Source organism: Lasiosphaeria miniovina (genome assembly GCF_030549165.1).
Source record: "Lasiosphaeria miniovina strain SMH2392-1A chromosome Unknown B0T26scaffold_1, whole genome shotgun sequence".
Lineage (NCBI taxonomy): Eukaryota > Fungi > Ascomycota > Sordariomycetes > Sordariales > Lasiosphaeriaceae > Lasiosphaeria > Lasiosphaeria miniovina.
Genome location: NW_026848220.1, coordinates 3,847,944 through 3,865,638, shown reverse-complemented (window position 1 = coordinate 3,865,638; position 17,695 = coordinate 3,847,944). Strand labels below are relative to the sequence as shown.

The 17,695-nt window shown below is 54.2% G+C and overlaps 5 protein-coding genes and 1 non-coding gene across 6 annotated transcripts; 3 read left to right on the top strand and 3 right to left on the bottom strand.

Moving 5' to 3' along the window:
- Positions 1–59: 59 nt before the first annotated feature.
- B0T26DRAFT_t10 lies at positions 60–131 on the bottom strand. The gene has a single exon. It is a non-coding gene; the product is annotated as a tRNA-Cys (tRNA).
- A 639-nt stretch (positions 132–770) lies between these two features.
- Positions 771–3,420, top strand: B0T26DRAFT_670389 (uncharacterized protein; the record flags this gene model as incomplete). Its single annotated transcript, XM_060439173.1, has 11 exons — positions 771–780; positions 873–1,012; positions 1,338–1,430; positions 1,685–1,706; positions 1,919–1,992; positions 2,068–2,184; positions 2,483–2,553; positions 2,765–2,789; positions 3,023–3,044; positions 3,322–3,365; positions 3,406–3,420. The coding sequence occupies 11 exons, from the start codon at positions 771–773 to the stop codon at positions 3,418–3,420; spliced, it is 633 nt and encodes a 210-aa protein (XP_060302931.1).
- A 1,098-nt stretch (positions 3,421–4,518) lies between these two features.
- On the bottom strand, positions 4,519–4,935 carry B0T26DRAFT_670388 (uncharacterized protein; the record flags this gene model as incomplete). Its single annotated transcript, XM_060439172.1, has 1 exon — positions 4,519–4,935. One exon carries the CDS (start codon positions 4,933–4,935, stop codon positions 4,519–4,521), a length of 417 nt encoding a protein of 138 aa, XP_060302930.1.
- Positions 4,936–7,865: 2,930 nt separating this feature from the next.
- B0T26DRAFT_631637 (uncharacterized protein) lies at positions 7,866–9,171 on the top strand (the record flags this gene model as incomplete). Its single annotated transcript, XM_060436374.1, has 3 exons — positions 7,866–8,141; positions 8,275–8,754; positions 8,830–9,171. The coding sequence occupies 3 exons, from the start codon at positions 7,866–7,868 to the stop codon at positions 9,169–9,171; spliced, it is 1,098 nt and encodes a 365-aa protein (XP_060302929.1).
- A 512-nt stretch (positions 9,172–9,683) lies between these two features.
- B0T26DRAFT_633002 (uncharacterized protein) lies at positions 9,684–12,281 on the bottom strand (the record flags this gene model as incomplete). The annotated part of the gene is made up of 2 exons (XM_060436497.1): positions 9,684–11,660; positions 11,754–12,281. 2 exons carry the CDS (start codon positions 12,279–12,281, stop codon positions 9,684–9,686), a joined length of 2,505 nt encoding a protein of 834 aa, XP_060302928.1.
- Positions 12,282–14,959: 2,678 nt separating this feature from the next.
- On the top strand, positions 14,960–17,206 carry B0T26DRAFT_746007 (uncharacterized protein; the record flags this gene model as incomplete). The annotated part of the gene is made up of 2 exons (XM_060444644.1): positions 14,960–17,057; positions 17,118–17,206. The coding sequence occupies 2 exons, from the start codon at positions 14,960–14,962 to the stop codon at positions 17,204–17,206; spliced, it is 2,187 nt and encodes a 728-aa protein (XP_060302927.1).
- Positions 17,207–17,695: the final 489 nt, after the last annotated feature.

The following is a 17,695-nucleotide window of genomic DNA, read 5'->3' as shown; positions in this document are numbered from 1 at the left end:
AACCAACTGTTTTGGGAAAGTGGAAAAAATAAAACAAATGTGAAAAGAGGATCACATAGAGTTCCGAAGGCGATTTGAACGCCTGACCTACCGGACTGCAGCCGGTTGCTCTACCCCTGAGCTATCGGAACCGCTTCACCAAAGCACGGATGGAGAGTTGTTTCGATGCGGAGCGAGGCTCCACGAGTCATGCCGTATTTGGCGGCTAATCCGATTCCTATGAGATGAGCTTAGCCTACTTAGTAGATGTAGTAAGATAGGTAAGGTACTTACATAAGTAGAGGTATTTCCGTTACATTACATATTATCCCCAGACGATAGAAATAGAAAATTTAAAAAGAAACGCGTGCCACTATGAGACTGTCCTCCAAGTAAAGTAAGCAGCAGCAATTCTCGGCTGCGAAAGATGTCTGGCTTGAAGTGTCTTTATTCAACATGAACGGAAACGGATGCCGGCAACGGACAAGAGGGAGAAAGTCTTCAAGAATAATTTCACATCTCCGTATAAAGATCTAAGATGCCTTTTTCGAGTTCTACGCGAATCAAGCTAGGGGGATGGGCAAGAAGAGAGAAAGAACAAGTAAAATGTAAGTTATTAGAAGTGACATATACAAGAACCAGAGAGTAGCAGTCATGCGCCTTCGTAACGGCAACGTCATTTGTTCGTTATCCAAGAAGAAACAAGCCCAATATCGGCGCCCGCGGACAGTACCCGTCACGGCGTTGGCTAATGTGGTGGTGGCGGTGGTGGTGGGGTCATAGACATAATAATGGTCCTAGGTGCGTATTTGAACGCTGCATAGCTCACGTGGCGTCTAGTTCATGCTTGCATCCCACTGGCAAATGGCCCCGATCCGAACTTACATGGCCAGGACCGGGACCGGGCCCGGTCCCGGTCCCGGGTAATGACCGCAGCAGCGGCGTTCGCGAAAAGGGACATCAATCTGTCGCCGCTGGCAGCAAAAGAAAGAACGCCTCTAATCACAAGGGCCTGGCGTTTGTGTGTGCGTTGGTAGGTGTCGTCGAGCCATGTCGGCAAGGCTGGAGATTGTCTTTTCCCTCGAATTACAACTTCGATCAGTCGAAATAAGTGGACTCGACAGCACTAGAGGCTCAACTCGGCTTTCCCATAAGTCCCTTAGATGCGGCCACATGTCCAGGTCCGCAAAGTCCGGCCCGTGGCAGTTACATATGCCACATAGACGTCAGTCTCTGCCCTGGCCTAAACCATGGGTGGTGCGTCATCTGTTCGGCTGGTCCCGTCGGGCCAAACATCACCCAGCGACCCATTTCCACATGTCTGATTTGGACTGCTAAATATCGACTAAGGAATCAAGACAGAGATATTTCGCAGTATTGAAGGGAGAGACTGCGCCGTCAAGATCCGCCACCCAGATCCGCCACCGAAGGCACCAGCTCGGACGCTCTGGGTAGGGAAACGTATATTATATGCCTGGCTGTTGTATATCGGCTGCTCCCATGATGTTAGGCCCGAAGTCTCTCGGCGGCCGTCCTGACAGCAAAGCCCAGGAGAAAATGCGGCAGCGGCGAGTTACAATTGCTGGATCAGGCTCCACCAACGGGTATTGGCCACCCTTGAAACCTCACGCGGCTATTGGTCAACTCCCATATCCCAAGAGGATGAAATGCAAAGCCCGCGGACGGGAACTACTTCCATGTATAGAGCTTGAATCGCGATGTGACAGGTCGGTCGGGCTTCTCATTAGCCGCGAGTACACACGGCGTCGACAGTCGCCACATTAACGGGGCTTGGGATACCCAACGGCAATCTGATATTGCCATTGGTGGTTCGGGTTATAATTCCAGAGCCGTGCATTCAAGCAGTTGGCATACCAGACGAAGACTTTGCTTCGGGACCAGACAGTCGGGACAGATACAGCTGAACCCTCGTATCTAGGCCACATGCAGGATCTATCCCGGCTCATCACAGTAGAGCAAGCGACCGTCAGCAGCATGTTGGGGGCTCAGTTGGTCCGTGATTCGGGGGCGGAATATTTATTGAAACAGACTGTCTCGGCACAGTGGACTACTGGTCTGTGTTTGCAGAACGCCATGGTCAAGCTGACCACTAGCCGTGCTCAGGGAGGGCCTCTTGTGAGCACCTCGCCAAGTGGCGACGAGGACAGTGGCTCGGAAAGAGACGGTGTCAAGAGTGGAGTGACGGTGAGAGAAGGCAAAAGACGCAAGTCCCGCTCGAGTCAGTCGGGCAAGGAGAGTCCTGGGATTTCTATTTGCAGCAAGCCATCATGTGAGGCAAAGGAATAGCCACCCGGCGATAGGGCAATACAATACCACATCCGAATTTCACGACCCAGTTCCGAAGTCGCACCCGGAAGACGGTGAGAGCAGGGAGCGGAAGTTATAAACATAAAGGCTCGAGTTTCCCCTGCAGGGACAACCCGAATACGTTCAATAATTCACCCCCCAAAGCAGCTTACTTCCTCGGACTTGTCTTTTCCAGCTTACCGAAACTGTCCGGCAACAAACACGTCTTGATAGTGTCAACTCGACGTCCGCTCAGAACGTTGAAAGGTAAGTGGTTCTCACAGGCTAACAGGCTAGACGCTAATCTTGCCAGCCTAGTGTTGTCGGCAGAAAGGGGTTGAAAGAGGCACCAAAGGATCCACGACTACCGTGGAAATTGTTCGGCACCATGTCTCAGAAATACTGTGACCATCACACCGTCCACAACTGCACGGCCATCGTAGCAGCGGATAAAGCACTTTGCGACAATTGCGCAAAGGGAGAATGCCCTTGACAGATTGGGTGTAAGCTAGAGTCTTGAGGCGAAGAAGCTAGAGCTCTGCTTGGGGGCAGGGGTTGGGTTATGTGACCAGGTCCGCCGCCGTTGGGCCACGAGGTCGGCCGGGCAGGTGGAAGGCGAGGAACAACGGTAGGAGCCGGGGTAGCTGTGGCACAGAGCCTTTGCCTCTCAAGGGAAACCATTGATGGTATGAACCCCGGTTTCTGGAGGGACTTAGACTGACTGGAGAACTTGCAGTCAAGCGGTTGGGCTGGGCAGTGTAAGCGAGATGGTAGATTTCGGATGGCGGAGGATGCAGCGAGGAGCGAGGTGGTAGTTAAAGAATATTCGACATGTTTTCAGGCCGCCAAGCAATATCCAACCCCGAGACCTTCGAGTATCACTCCAACATGCGAGACTCTAGGATGGCGACATCCAACGAAAGCAGCCCCTTAAGGAATCGCCGCCCTTTTTGGACGTCGGTGTGACAGTGGGTGGGCTGTAGACGGGCCTCTATTCGATGCTAGAATAGTTAAGACCGATACACGGGGGTACAGTACTGCGGGACTGCGGGACTGCGGGACTGCGGGACTGCGGGAGGGTGTGTTAGGTGAGACATTGGATGAAGAACCGGAAGTTAGGCAAGCCAGGGCTAGGGCACCTCAGTATGTAGGACAATTGTTGGGCTGAGGCTTGGACGGGACAGGGGCCAATCTTAGATGTGAGCTTTGCTAAGGAAGAGGAAAAAAGAAGGAGCCCCCCACGCCCTAGAGGTGACGGGATATGTCTAGCTGAGAAATCGAGATTGAAAGCCCGAAACGTTTAAAAACCGGAGGCACCGTAGGTGACGAGGAACTGTGTGTTTGGGATGGATTTTTAAAAGTGGGAGCTTGGCCCGGCTGCTCCTCCAAAACATTTCAAATTGAAAGTGCAAGAGCGATGTCGAGGCACGGTCGGTCTTGCGTCGGTGTTGGGACGGATTCTCGCCCATCGAAGTTTAACCGAACGGCGCAAAACCTGGCAAGCCGCAAAGCTGCACCAGATCATCCATCGTCAAACAACGGCCACTTTTTAAAAATAGATTTAACCAACGCCAACGCCATCGGCATCACCTCGCACCAATCAAAGTCGATGAAAGAGTGTATGTACGTACATACTTAGTCTCAGGTTGAGAATCTGTCAGATTTACCTTTCGAGAACATGACTAACGGCCTCGGGGCGGTGCATCAAGGCTTGGCACGCCATCGGTCATTAAACGGAAAGTGACATCAAATCAGGAGAGCATGTGTTGAGAGAGGTATTGCGTGTTTGTCAATTGTTTTTAATTTGTTGATCATTGGGCACTATGTGCAAACGCCCATGCAAACAACGTATGAGACTCCCTAATGGTTCTTTACGAATTTTTAATCAACTCCTCAAGATGGACGGCGAACACATGTCTTGGGGGTATCACGTTTATTCAACAACGCCAGTCCAGTAGCCCGGTGTGAATAAACTAGAACAGAACTTCTCATGGGTATCAGAACCCCCCAATCTCCATCCAAAAACACTCCAAACATCACTTCCCCTGAGAACGAAATAATATGTGGCAATGATAGAAGTGAACCAAAAGAACCAACGCCAAATGGGCGGTTCAGATGCAAGTCGTGAGGGGCGTCTCTAGATCAGAGGAATAATGAACATGTCGAGTATGTATGAGAAGATGGCCTCCTAGCTATACATATTGATGCCCGAGTTACCGAGAAGCTTCCACTTTATGCCAGGAAAGCCACCCCGGCGCCTAGAACACTGAGCAAAAGTCCAGACTGGACAAAGAGACTGCCAGCACCGCCAGTCGCGAGCGACGAAGTGGCTGTCGTCGACTTAGTTGGGGTGGACGATCCACCTGGAGTCCCAGTTGGCGCAGGCGAGGACGTGTAGATGACAAAGCTGCTGGTAGAGTTGCTGTAGGCGGTAGGGCCGGCGGAGGAGGTCGAGTTCGACAAGGGATATACCGGGGCCGAGGTGGAAGTGCGAGCCGGGCAATCGGTGACGGTGGGATTGCAAGAGGTGATGGTGACCGTCTTGGTCATTGTGGAGGTGCTCGTTGTGGTCTCATCGCCTAAGGCGTCGGCCGCGACCATGGACATGAGGCTAGTGGCCAAGATGACGAAGAGGCTCTTGAGCTGCATTTTGGCTGATTTCCAACACAGAATGTATCCAAGAGATGGTGTTGACGAGATGTGGTTAAAGACTGACGTCTGATTCGTGACAAGGGTCGAACAATGAAGATCGGAGGCTAGTTCTCGTGATATAGCTTTTGGTGCTTTTTCTGAATGAACGGGACCGGCGTTTGTCTTGAGAAGGAGAGATTTAACAGACTGGACTCGCAACGTCAAAAATGAGTGTAAGGCTGAAGCCGAAGCGACAAGCAAAAGGAGTGTGGATAGACGCTGGAATGGCGGTGGAAGGGAAAGAGAGGGGAAAGGGGAGGATCCGGAGGACGGAAAGGCGGGTGTGCTCCTTTTTCTACGGCGCCCCCAAAATGGAGAAGTGCAAAGATTTCGTGGGCACCATCCCATCGGACGACGGATTCGCGCTGTGTCTGTGCTCCCCAGCGGGTGCCGGGGGGAGGCGTGGAGTGGCCGTGGATGAGGCCTTTGCCAATTGCCACACCTTGGAAGGGGCAGGCGCCCGTACCTTGCAGAGAACAAGCGGGAAGCGACGGCCACTTCTGCAGGCAGGGCGGGCCACGATTGGCCAGTCGCGCCCCCCTTGCCAAAAAAACAACTCCAGAATTAAACAGATCGGCCAGTTGTTTTGCGCGGTGCGGAGACCTTTTGCTGTTGGCAACCTCGCTAGTCCCTGTTCAGCTTAATGGCTGAGCCAGGCACAACTGGGGCAATGGCGGCCCAGAATCTTGGCCAGACACGCACCGGCCTGGCCAGTCGAGGCAACTCTGCCAGTGCAGCAACAGGCAAAAGGCATCGGTCACGCAACCGCAACCTAGCCTGCAGACTTTCGAGAGTGCAGCTTGTATCTGGAGTGATATAGTGCCACGTTTCCCATGACTGTTGTTGCTACCGAGCCGTGTTATTCTAGATTTAGAGAACGAGATACCTTGGTTTGGCAAAGCCGTTGGTTTCCTTTGGTACGTATTCGCACGGCCAACGTGTGGCGTGATGGGAATTGCATCCCGGCAGAGCGGAATAAGCAGCGGTTGACAGTTGGCGGCAACCAATTGATAACACCAGGCCAGCGTTACAGAGCCGAGTCTAAACCCAGACCACCTAAGTGAAGGCACAACAAGCTAGGATACAGAAATACAGTTCTCAGTTTTGTGTGTCGGCGGGGAAGCTTGCTACTTGCACTACAGAATATCGAAATGAATATTAGAAAAAGCCCTGAACCTCGTGTTTATCTATCCGTAGGTACGGCATAAATATCGAAGGCGTTCTGTATCACAGCTGTACGCTATCGCATTTAGAGGTACACAACAGCATCTGTACTTTTAGGTTGTGTTCGCCGAGGCCCTGCTCCGAGATATTCAAAGGAAATGAAGAAAACGAGGGATTTACTTAGTATACGTAGGCAGGTACGAATTCAGCAAACCCGGGAATTGCAGTGTCCTCACCCGCCTTCGGGAATGAGGTTCACCGGGGATAAGCCCCGCATGGGAAACTGTGACGGGGTTGCTTGTGCGCCGGGGCGGAAGTTGCAGTGGTTCTACGCCATGGGCTTGAAACAATCTACAACCTAATCCGCAAATTACCAGCCAAAGCGCAAGCCATCGAAATTTAATTAGAAGGTTGATTTGACTTCTCGAAAGCAAGGACAGACCTGGCTCTAACGGTCTGCGCAGTGGACCCTCAAATCTCTGTGAAGTGATAGACCCATCAGTAATCAGTCGAGTGGACATGACCAAACTGGAACGACGGTTAAATAGCTAGGTCATCGGTAGGCGTGTGAGGCTGCCGCAAATTCATAATCGGCTTCTCTAGGTAGGTAAAATACCATCGTCTCTACATTTCTCACGGCATGCAAGTTTCTCCCCCCTTTCCAAAGCAGACGTCTGTTTACACCGCTGTCGAACGTCCTCGCCGTCTCCAACCCTCGTACGAGGCGACGCGGCGATTGCAAGTAGTCGTAATGATAACCTCCCATACTACGGATAACACCACACACTTTCATGGCCGATAACAATAACAGCATCGGCAAGCTAGCTCGGCTGTTAGCAGCCGACAACGTTGTATTCATTGCACTCTCTTGACATTGTAGGAAGAGATAGAACTTGACGATTCTATATTTTGTGTTTCAACAAATACCATTTCCACTAGTGAAGAACACTCAAGGTAAGCCGCAGGGCAAGCAGGCCTTTCAGAGATTGGATTGTAGACTTAAATATCGCTCTAACTTGATTTCTCCCTTTGAGATTGTCACCTTAACCAGTCTCATATCCGGCGTCCACTGAATCCAAGGTTTACACGGATACGTATTATTGGGCTCAAATGTCTCTCAGCAACATCTCAAGAGGAAGTCCTACGCTGCAGACCATGTGCGCTGATGTCATGCTAGACATGGACACATAACAAGCAACACTAAGATAGCCGACACAACAAAGCCTCGTGACATCCAGGTCAAGAGGGGTCTGATTCGCGGCCTCCGCAGCTGATTGATTCATGACTGTTGCGACATATCGTTTCAAGTCTTTTCAGCCGGTTGTGTCAATGTCAATGGCAGTAACTCTCTCCCCCCCAACCCTGGTGGCATTAAATATTTTTCCCCCAGCGCAGCGAGGAAACCTTTAGACTCTAGTGTTAAGACAATTATGCGAGAGGAGAGGAGACATCCATCTCTTTTGTTGTTCTCCGAATGCGAGTCCAATTGTCATAACAACTGAACCCTCACTCTGCCCCTCACCTCACATGCCCCTCTCCATTTTCCCACGCAGTTATTACCCCGCAATAGACTACATACAGAGACCCCCCTCCTCGTCATTCTCCACGCCGTGCTCTGAAACCCAACCGGGCCTTGAAAATCCCAAGCAAATAGCGAGATAAGCAGCGAAGACGATAGGAAAAGAGTAGAAACAAAGAAAAAAAAGGAACCACTCAAGCCAAAAATGGCCAGCAGCACCGAGGCGACCTCGACGGGCAAGTCGTACTCGACCGACCCGGCGCTCTACATCTACACCTCGCTGACGGCGGGATCGTCACACATCGTCACGGCTACGTCGCGGCTTGAGACCATCCTTCGCGCCAACCGCGTGCCCTTCAAGGCCATCGACATCGCGACGGACGAGAAGGCGCGCATGATATGGGGCCGCCGCGCCGGCAAGGACGAAGGGGGCCGCCCGCGCAAGCTGCCCGGCTTAGTCCAGAGTGGCCTGGTGCTTGGTGTAAGTGTTTTGCTCTGCCTCTCCTCGCCTGCCCATCACCATTCCCCCTTGAACTCCTGGTTCACATGGACATTTTCCCCGTAAAAATCAGTCTTGGCTAACTACTGCGTTTTTTTTTGCGCCGTCGCAACAGGACCTTGTCGAGATCGAGGACTGGAACGAGTACGGCGAGCTCAAGCAGCACGTCACCATCTACTACGACGAGTTCACGCAGCCGCCCATCAGCCAAGCGCCCAAGACACCCGCGGCAGCGCCCGTCAAGGCCGCAGCCGGGTCTCTTGGCTCCTTTGCCGCCGAAGCCGCAGCAGCAGCAGCCACGGCCGCATCCGCATCCGCATCCGCATCGCCGGCGCCGCCTGCCCCTCCCCCAGCGCCGGTGCCCAAGAGCGCCTCCCCCACCGTGACAGCGCCGGGGAAGACAGTGACGCTGCCGATCCGCAGCATCGCCGAGGAGGCCGCACAAAAGGCAAAGCAGGTGCACCTCCAGAGCCTGCGCGACAAGGTATACGGAAAAGGGGGCTCGCCGACAGATGCAGAGTCGTCGTCACCATCGCCGGCTCCAGCAGCAGCAGCTGCTACAACAGCCAAACAAGAAGACAAAAAGAAGCCTGCCGTAGACGTAGAGGAGGGGGAAGAAGAAGACGAGTCTTCGAACGAAGAAGATTCAGACTCGGAGTCGGACTTGGAGGAAGAACCCAAAGCAGCAGCAGCAGGGACAAAACCAGCAGCAACCCTAAGAAAGCCCACGACGGCGCCCACAGCAGCGGGGCTCCAGTCCCCGACGTCGAGCGGGTGGAAAGACAACAGCGCCTTCCGGCTGCAGAGCCCGACGTCGACGACGTGGCAGCCGACCGACGTTGACGGGCCCGTGACTACTTATCTCGGATCTGTAGTGTCGCAGGCGTCGGACGAGGAGATTGCGGCAGTTGAGCGGGCCGAGACGATCCCCGAGGAGGACGAGGACGACAGTGAAGAGGAGGAGGAGGAGGAGAAGGGCAAAGAAAAAGAGAAGGATAAGCCCAAGAAGTGATTTTACTCTGTACCTGAGCTTTCTCCGTGGCGTAGCGTTAAATTTTATTGCACTTTTCAAGCCGAACACTAATATTGCGTGTTGAGCGTGTTGAGCAAGTATAATATCTCCCAATTCCGTAGCATTCTAAGTGTGGACAATCGTCTATTTATTAGGTCTAACACCTGGTGCACGACAAGTAGAAAGGGATGTTGATTCTATGAATTTAGTATATACTACGTGAGGATATTTAATGGGTATATATAACAAAATATATAACTAGCAAGTTAAATGCTTCGAAGGCGGGACATCGCTACGACAGGCTATTCACGCTGGTATAAGAGAAGAAATGAAAAAAATAAAAATAAAAAATTTTTAAAAAAAAAAAAAAAAAAAAAACATCATCCATTCATCCAGATGTTCCATAAATGCTCATTACCGCCATGGTTGGTATGTGGCGTTCAGATGCTTTTCTTTCACTCATTCATAAAAATGCCGTGGGTACGACGAGGGGGCACTTCATGGGTGAAGGGTCACCTCTCGTACTTGGGCAGCGGTTCGTGGGGGGCCGAAGGAGTATGCCGTGAAGATGAGGGTGCTGCTGAGCCGTAGCTATAATTAAAGCCATAATGAGTCTCCTCGTCCACTGCAGTCGGCGCAGACGGCTCAAACGTTGCAGGTATGGCGTTTGTCCCCATTGATGCAGGTGCACTGGGACCTGCTACCGCACCGCCGCCGTTGTCGTAGTCTTCCGGAAACTCCGGAGGCACGCTAGCTTCTGCTAACAGCCGCTGCCGCTCCAACTCCTGCTTATCCTCTGAAGAAGCAGCTTGAGGGCCAGAAGAAAGCTCCTCCAGCGTTGGCGCTGTGGGGGCTTCGAGGTGATCCGGGTATTCGGCGTGTGATGTTGTTGTCGCGAGTCTAGGTATCGACAGCCGTGGACTATCCGCATCGTAAATGTTTTCGCCTTCGGGGAATACCGCTGTTGAGGGCCCTGCAACCAGAGGCTCGGATGGTTGACTCGGTAATAATCTTTGCTCAGCGCGCCTGACGCGCTCCTTTTCAGTCAGGTTACTCTCTTCAGGTATATCTGGTGGCGGGATATAATGGGGAGCGGATATTGTCTCCGACGGAGCAGGATTCCAGTAAGGGTATTGCTGAGGCAAATGGGGCGGTGATACAGGTTCCTGTGGGTAGCGATGGTGTCCGTGATCTTCGGTGTCATAACCCTCATTCTCGAGGGAATTTGGCCAACCCCTTTTTTCTCCATGGCTGCCGTTATATAGATCCGACTCGAGGACGGGTAAGGTACGTATAGAACGAGCGGCCTTCAAAAGGCCTTTGCCATGTAGCCGACTGCTGTCTGATGTGCCGACAACAACTTCGAAAACCACAGAAATGACACCCTTCTCGCGGCGGAGCCTGTCAGTGTCGATGATGCTTGTGCCGAATGAAGCCAGAGAAGGCGTGCCACCTTCATAAGGACTAGGCGACATTCCTAATGGTGCCCCAACGTTCCCAATCCGCGGGCCGACTGGCTTGCCAAGGTGTATTTGCTTTGCGAGTTTCCCGCCTAGGTCCACAATGACCTCGATTTGGTATTTAAAGGCTATCATCTCGCCGGGAACATTTTTGATCGTGGGGAAGACGTCCTCTGGAATCCGCACCGACGTCGTCACGCTGGCAGTCAATGTGTCGGGGTCGATGATGAGGGGGGTGAACGCCTGGGATAGATCCTTTCGAAACACGCTGCACGAACCCGCCGACGACAACGAGAGCCCCCCAAGACCAGTCTTCGACTTGGGATAGTAATCTTCCTTTTCCACGCGCTTGGCATCGTCGTTGGAAAGCTCCCCAAATAGAGGCATCGGAGGATCAGAGTCTATACGCCCTTGTCTGTAAAGGGTCACTATGACGCCGTGCATGCTCTTTATCCTCCTGATATGCTGCACAGATATCTTGACTGGCACTAGATCCCCCGCGAGGCAGCCACCTCTTAACAACTCGATGGTTGCCGTGATGGTGCGATCCTTGATAGAGGGAATTGGTTTCCCGCCTACCGAGGCGCTCGAGACGCCCGCGGGATTTACCTCGCCGCCCCTGGTTCGTCCTGTGCTGCCGCTGGCAGCACTATCGCCGCTGACACTCCGAATGTCGCTTTGAATGGGGCTTCGGGGGTTGATACCGAGAGAGTCATGACCCAAGTCCTCCCCTACCACCGATAGGGAACCCTCAGTAGAATTCTCATTGGCACGGGTAGAGTCCAAATCGGATGCCGGCTCGAGCAAGTCGGACGCGACCGATGTTCTGTCCGCGCCGCTGGCCACCTGCTTCTTCTTCTTTGCCTTTTTCGAGATGGGCTCAAGGTAGATTGTGCGAGCCCGTGGTGGGGTCAGAAGTCCGATATCGACCTTCTCGACGAGATAGACCTTACGCTCGCAGCTTGCTGTGGGTGATATGGATGTTGGGCGGGTCAAGGTCGCCGTTATCATGTATGAGATGGTACCGCGCTCAAACTGGTAGGTTGAGAGGGGTCAGCAATCGTTGCAACATAAACACGCGAGCAAGCGACCAGCCCGGTCGGGCGGCGGCACAGCACATACATCAATACTGCTCGGCAGACCCTTCGAGGGGAAGAGGAGATCGAAATTAAATTCATATCTTCCAGGCTCGAGCCTGCCGTCGGAACTGAGGACTTGCTCGTCCTGAAACAGCGACGCGTAACCATTACCCAGGTATTTTAGACGCGTCCCATGTCTGGCAGCGGCCGGCGCCTCGGCGGGATTGATTACAGGGTCGTTTGCAGAGCCGTTTGGGTTCTTGTATACGCGAACATAACCGTGCAGGGCGACGGTAAGGTGGGTAATGCGGACCGGCTTGACAACGGTCAAGATCACAGCGCCCTGCACATGATCGCCGGCGCCGTATTTGCGGTGAGGCTCGGCCGGCCTGATGTGGAAGTCTGCGACGTTGCGGGCGCGCGCCCGGAGGGGCAGCAGGCCAAATCGCGAAAGCAGTGAACGGGTCGTCGACGTCTCCTCGAGGGAGGCCGATGTTGACACTTGGGCGGACGCAAAGGCAGAAGCAGAGGCGGCGGCGCTGTTGTCGACGGTCTTCGGGTTGGGGCCCATCTAGGCTCGCTGCGGGGGTTGGTGAAGCGAGCGGTTGTCTTGCGTGGTCGTTGACGGCGCCGGTCCAATTACTACTAGGTATGGGCTCGCGAAGAAAAGGCAGTGGCAACGAGTCGGGTAGCAGAGCTCAACGGCGACTGGGGATGTTGATTGCAAAGGGCCAGGCTGGGCGAGCAGGCGTGGGGGACTGCCGGACAGGGTATCGCCTCCCATCCCATGCAGCAGCGCAGGCAGGCTGGCAGTGAGGGCAATACGCGGGAAATCGGTCGGGGCTGCCGGAGGCCTGAGGAACTCGCAGCCGCCGAGGCGATTGATGATATGGTGGAGGGGCTTGACGAGAAATACCTAACCTAGAACTAGAACTACCTTACTCGGTACCGTAGGTAGGCCAAAGGTTCGAGGGTGACGGACACCTCAGCTTGTCGGGTTGCATATGCCAAGGCTCGACTGAGTGCTTGGCTTGCCAAGAAGGGAGAAAAGACTGAGTGTGGGGAGAAGGCTGGAAACACGACGACGGTATGGTGCCAAGCGGGAGAGAGGGAGCACGAGAACGATATGGGGATGCGTGCGATGCGGAGTTGGGCTGCGGAACATCTCCCGTTGGGAAAGCTTGACTCGATCCTCTGGGGCTGTTTGGCCAGTTGGCGCCGAGGCTGCCCGTGGTATTCAAATGCTGAGTGGCTGTCTTTGGTGCATGACAAGCGACCCCCGAAGTGTCCCAGATATGCTAGCGTGTGCAACGGTACTGTACCCGTCCGCTTCCATATTAGTACCTTGCCTCAGGTTAGTTCTTATCTTCTCCTTCCGTCACTTCCATGCAGTGCTTGCTGGCAACACAAGTTCTTTCCGGTTTGCAACCGTCAGTCAACTAAGGTAAGATAGGCTCTGACCGATACTTCGATGGATACCACTTGGCCGCTGTGCACTTTGCTTGGCACCACTTCCTCCCTTCAACCAAACTCAATTCCATCAAGACGCGTAACGTGCTTACCTGGGAAAGTACCAAGTCGTCACGAAGTGGGGTAGTTAGGTGGTCCCCAGCTTGGATACGGATACCGGGCCGAGCTTCACGAAACAGCACTTCACAACCAGTGTATCCATCCATGAATATACGGGGGCCCCCGCGCCAGCGCATCGCCAGAAATGCTGACAAACTGATTGCGAGGTTGTTTCGTGAAACTTATCCGGGATAGCTCGAAATAGCTCAACCGCTCAACGGCTTGATGTCATGGGCTCATCAAGGTGCCTGCCGGGCTAGCGACCCAGAGACAGCCCAACACCTCAGGCGGTGGCGGTCTTCTAGACTCTTATGGACCCATGGCCCTTTGCTCGCCAAGACAGGCGCGGTCGCAATAAGCTCATTACGCTGCGGGAACGGCGATAAGCTGCATGGAAGCCAAATGTTCAAGCAAGGCGGTCAGAAAGGAAACGAGCTCAAAGGAGAAACTGACGAAATGGTTGCGGGCGTTCTATAGGGCTGGGCCGCCAATTCCCTTGGCATGGCACCTTGGCCGCGCTGATCACAGTGCCCGTCACAGTCGCCGTAAGCCCTCGACCTTGAAAAATGACGAGAGGCCTTGGCATTTAAGCGCCTATCGCGGGGTTCTGACAGCTGTCAGCTGAGCGTCAGTCTCGGGATTAGTAAAGAGTATTTTGTTGGTGTTACTGCCACGAGCCAGTGTTACCTATCACGGTTCAGGATTTAGCCCAAGGCTGGCTTCAAGGTTTTCCGGGTAGGTACTGTATTCTCAGGTCCGTACCTTTCAAACAACCGTGGGGGGGGGGGTCCTGGCTACCTTAGCTTTGCTGTATGGCCTATGGCCTAATTCAAGTTCCGCGCTTCCAGGTTGCCAGCAAGAAAGACGAGTGCTATCTGTGCTTGCAAGCTTCTGGAGCGCCGTGTGACCCAGTCTCAACTGCGTTAGTCAAAGTCACCCAATCAAATGCCCCTCATAATGGGCGCAGCAGCAATGATGCCATTACAGTCTTCGTTTGATCAAGTAGGCTTTCCTTTTTGAATCTTTTTCTGGAAAACAATAGGGTGGGCAGCAGAGCGGTGGCGTGGGAACCTGGAATGAGTTTTGAGAGGCAGGTGAGATCCAGACCCCCTAGAAACCTTAGCTTTGCGCCTTTAGTCAGTTGCAGTGGGACTGGCACTCACACCTTCCATGGATAGCTTTGGCGACACTTACTGGCAGACGTACCTTACTTACTGAGGTGTATGCAATATTTGTTGCCGACCTACCTAACCTACCTGGAAGGTAAGGTATGGATGTGCTGTCCATCCAACATACAACGATAGTACTATTGTCAACCTAAGCACCGAGTAGCAGTGGAAGGTTGGAAGTGCTTTTATCCCGAGAATCGAGCAGAGAGTCAGCCGCTAGAGCACAAGACTCGCCTTCTCGATGCCAAGCTGCAACAGAAACAATAGTTTATGGGCCCTGTGAAACATGGGCCCCTATTCGCCCGGGCACCGTCCATCCCTTGCTGCCGGCACTTTCAATGCCCAATTCCTCCTCTTTTATCACGACCACTTACAGAATACAATCAATCGTGTCTGACTGCCCAACTCGATCGAGGAATAAACCCCGTCGCCAATACCTACACCCTTGACAATTCCAACCCCCCAAAAATTCACCCGCAGCGTTGTAAGCCATGTATGAGGTGTCGGGAAAATGAGAGACATTACCGAGCTGCCACATGACCTCTTCCTTGTCGTGATATCTTACCTGTCGCCGCGGGCCTGCGTTCGCTGTCGCCGAGTCTCACGGCAATGGCTTGCTGCCTTCACGAGCGACGGCACCTCGCGCCTGCTCCTGCGCCGGAACTTCCCGCGATGCCGTGAGATTCGCCTAGCCACTGCGGCGGCAGCAGCTGCAGTGCTCACGACACTTGGGCCGCTATCGTCAATAGTGTCAAACAATAATCTGAGGGCTGAGCTGGCGTGCATGATTGCCCAGCAGGAGTCAACCCCCGGCAAAACCTGGGCTCCCGCGTTTGCTGATGTCGCCCGTCGATACTACCACCTCCGCCAGGGACGACCCCGCATCATCGAGAAACTCAACCTCCCGGACAAGGCCTCGCCTGGCGGCTTCTCGTTCCGCGGCGTAGCCACATGGAACCGCTTCCTTCGCCTCGACGAGAAGACGGCAAACTTCCACTACCCCGACCCTATCTGGTCGTACAGCCAGGAAGACGGCGTCCTGGTGTACCCGTCCGCCGAGGCGTGTTGCGGGCATGCTCCTGCTCCCAACGACCCCCATGAACAGGGACAGGTACAAGGGCCACACCCGCAAAGCCAGTATGACGGATACGTTTACCAAGTTCTCGACCTGGCCACCAAGCAACAAGTTCCTGTCCCTTTTGATATCCGCCAGAAGCACATCCGGCGCGTCCGACTGGCTCAGGGGGTGCTTGTGTTCGAGTGGGCCGAAGCGCACCCATACCACCAGCTGAACGACCGAGAGGTTGTGCATAGGCACTTCGTGACCGTGTTCGATGTTGTCCGTGTTCCGACCCCCGCGGCCACGACGACTGAGGGCCGCCGCTCAGACCAGTTGACATGGGAGGTGACCTTCCGGTGCGAGTTCAAGCTTCATTTCCTCGGCCTCCCGCTGAATCGATTCGATCGCTTCTTCTCGGCCCACACGTCCACTCACTGGGCTGTGTATTTCTGGCAGCCTAACCGCTCGCTCTACCAGGACGACCCCATTGAGCAGCTGGCCGTCTGGGACATATCGTCGCCTAGCTCGTATCGCCCTTCGGAAGATCCGAGGGGCGACAAGGGGCCCCCACCAAAAAGGACTCCTCACTGGTCAGCAGTTGGTCTGTGGAGCGGCGTTAACGGCACGCACAATGATGGGGACGGCGCGGCAGCTGCCGACCCAGGCGCCGATCCCAAGACACGTGCTCGAATCTCACCAGCCAGTGCCCCCATCGGGCCGCGGGTTATTAGACGCATGGCGTGGAGGGAGCTCGACTTCTACGGTCTCCGTCAGCGTGCCACGCCCCAGCTTCGGAGCCTGGCCCTCGATGACCGGAACTTATACGTAGTTGAAGAAGAGCACCGATGGGCCGATGGCCAGCACAGCTGGCTGACACCGCCGCGAGTTCACTTCGTTTGGTGTACCGGAATCCCAATTGTGCCAGTACCGACATCGGGGTATCCTGGCGCTGCTCCTGGTGACGATGCGCAAACACCCAGCGCGGCGTCCGCCGTTGTCGACGGCCCCGTCGTTGGCCCCGTCTGGGTCGATGCCTGCGGAGCTAACGGCGACGTGAACATGAGTTTCTGCAGTAGAGTCGCCAGCAGCGCAAACGCCGACGACGCCGCGTCCGGCTCGGCGTTTGGGTCCTGGCCGCCTCCGCTAGCCGGGGCGCTTGAGGTCGCCAGCCCCGAGGAACTCGTGAAGCAACTCAAGCGCCGACCAGGCGCCGGAGGCAGCAGCGCAACTGCCGCGTGGCCCTGGGCCCTCGTCAGCGACGGCCCTCCGGGCGGCTTCGTAGCCGAGCCTCCTGCGCGGTGGCTAGGCCTGGCGCCGTGTTGGCGCCACGAGGACTTCCCTTACCTGACGGTCTCCGAGATGGTTGATTTTGCCGCCGGAGTCCGCGTCACAGCTCGGCATTGCTTCATGCTCGAGACGTTGTCGGTGCATGTGCGTCCCGCCATCTCGGTCAAGGGGGCGGCCGCTGAAGTGGACGACGACGATGAAGATGGCGGTAGTAAGATCTCCAGCCGAAAGGCAACCAAGAAAAAGAAGAGGTCAAAAATCGGTAAGAACGACACCCCCGGAAGAAGCGAGGAGGTACAGTTCCCTGACTACTTATGGTCAGAGCTTCTTGCCTGTGGCCACATTGCCGGTGACGAGCGGTGGATAGTGGGCGAGGACGACAGCGGGCACATCACAATTGTGAGGTTTTGATGAAAGTCGAGCATGTCCTTTTCTTTCGCGCGGACATACTACACCTATTCGCTTCATTGCTTTCTCCTTCTCTCATTTTTTTTTCTTTTTGGTCCGGCTTAGAGATGCTAGCAATACTATCTGCACGTGTCTAGAGACCTAAGGTAGACTTGGTAGAATAATAGAGAGAAAAATACATTTCACTCCAGACAGACGAGGCAAGTGATATTGTGCGGGATGAAAAGTGTTCACCTAGGGACCTTGGGTACGGCTGAGTGGGCGGCTCGTTGAAAATATCATGGACTCTAACTCGTACTCACTCGTATAGCACATTTTGAACAGAACCAATCCCGTTTATCGTGTACGTGGCGAACCCTCCCCCTCCCACCCCCCAACACTAACAGAGAGGAAAACACTTAGACGCCCCTTACCCGTCATATGCTAGCACACCAAGGAAATAGAGAAACCATCTTCCGTTACGCCTCCCAATTGCAGAGAGAAAAAGAAACA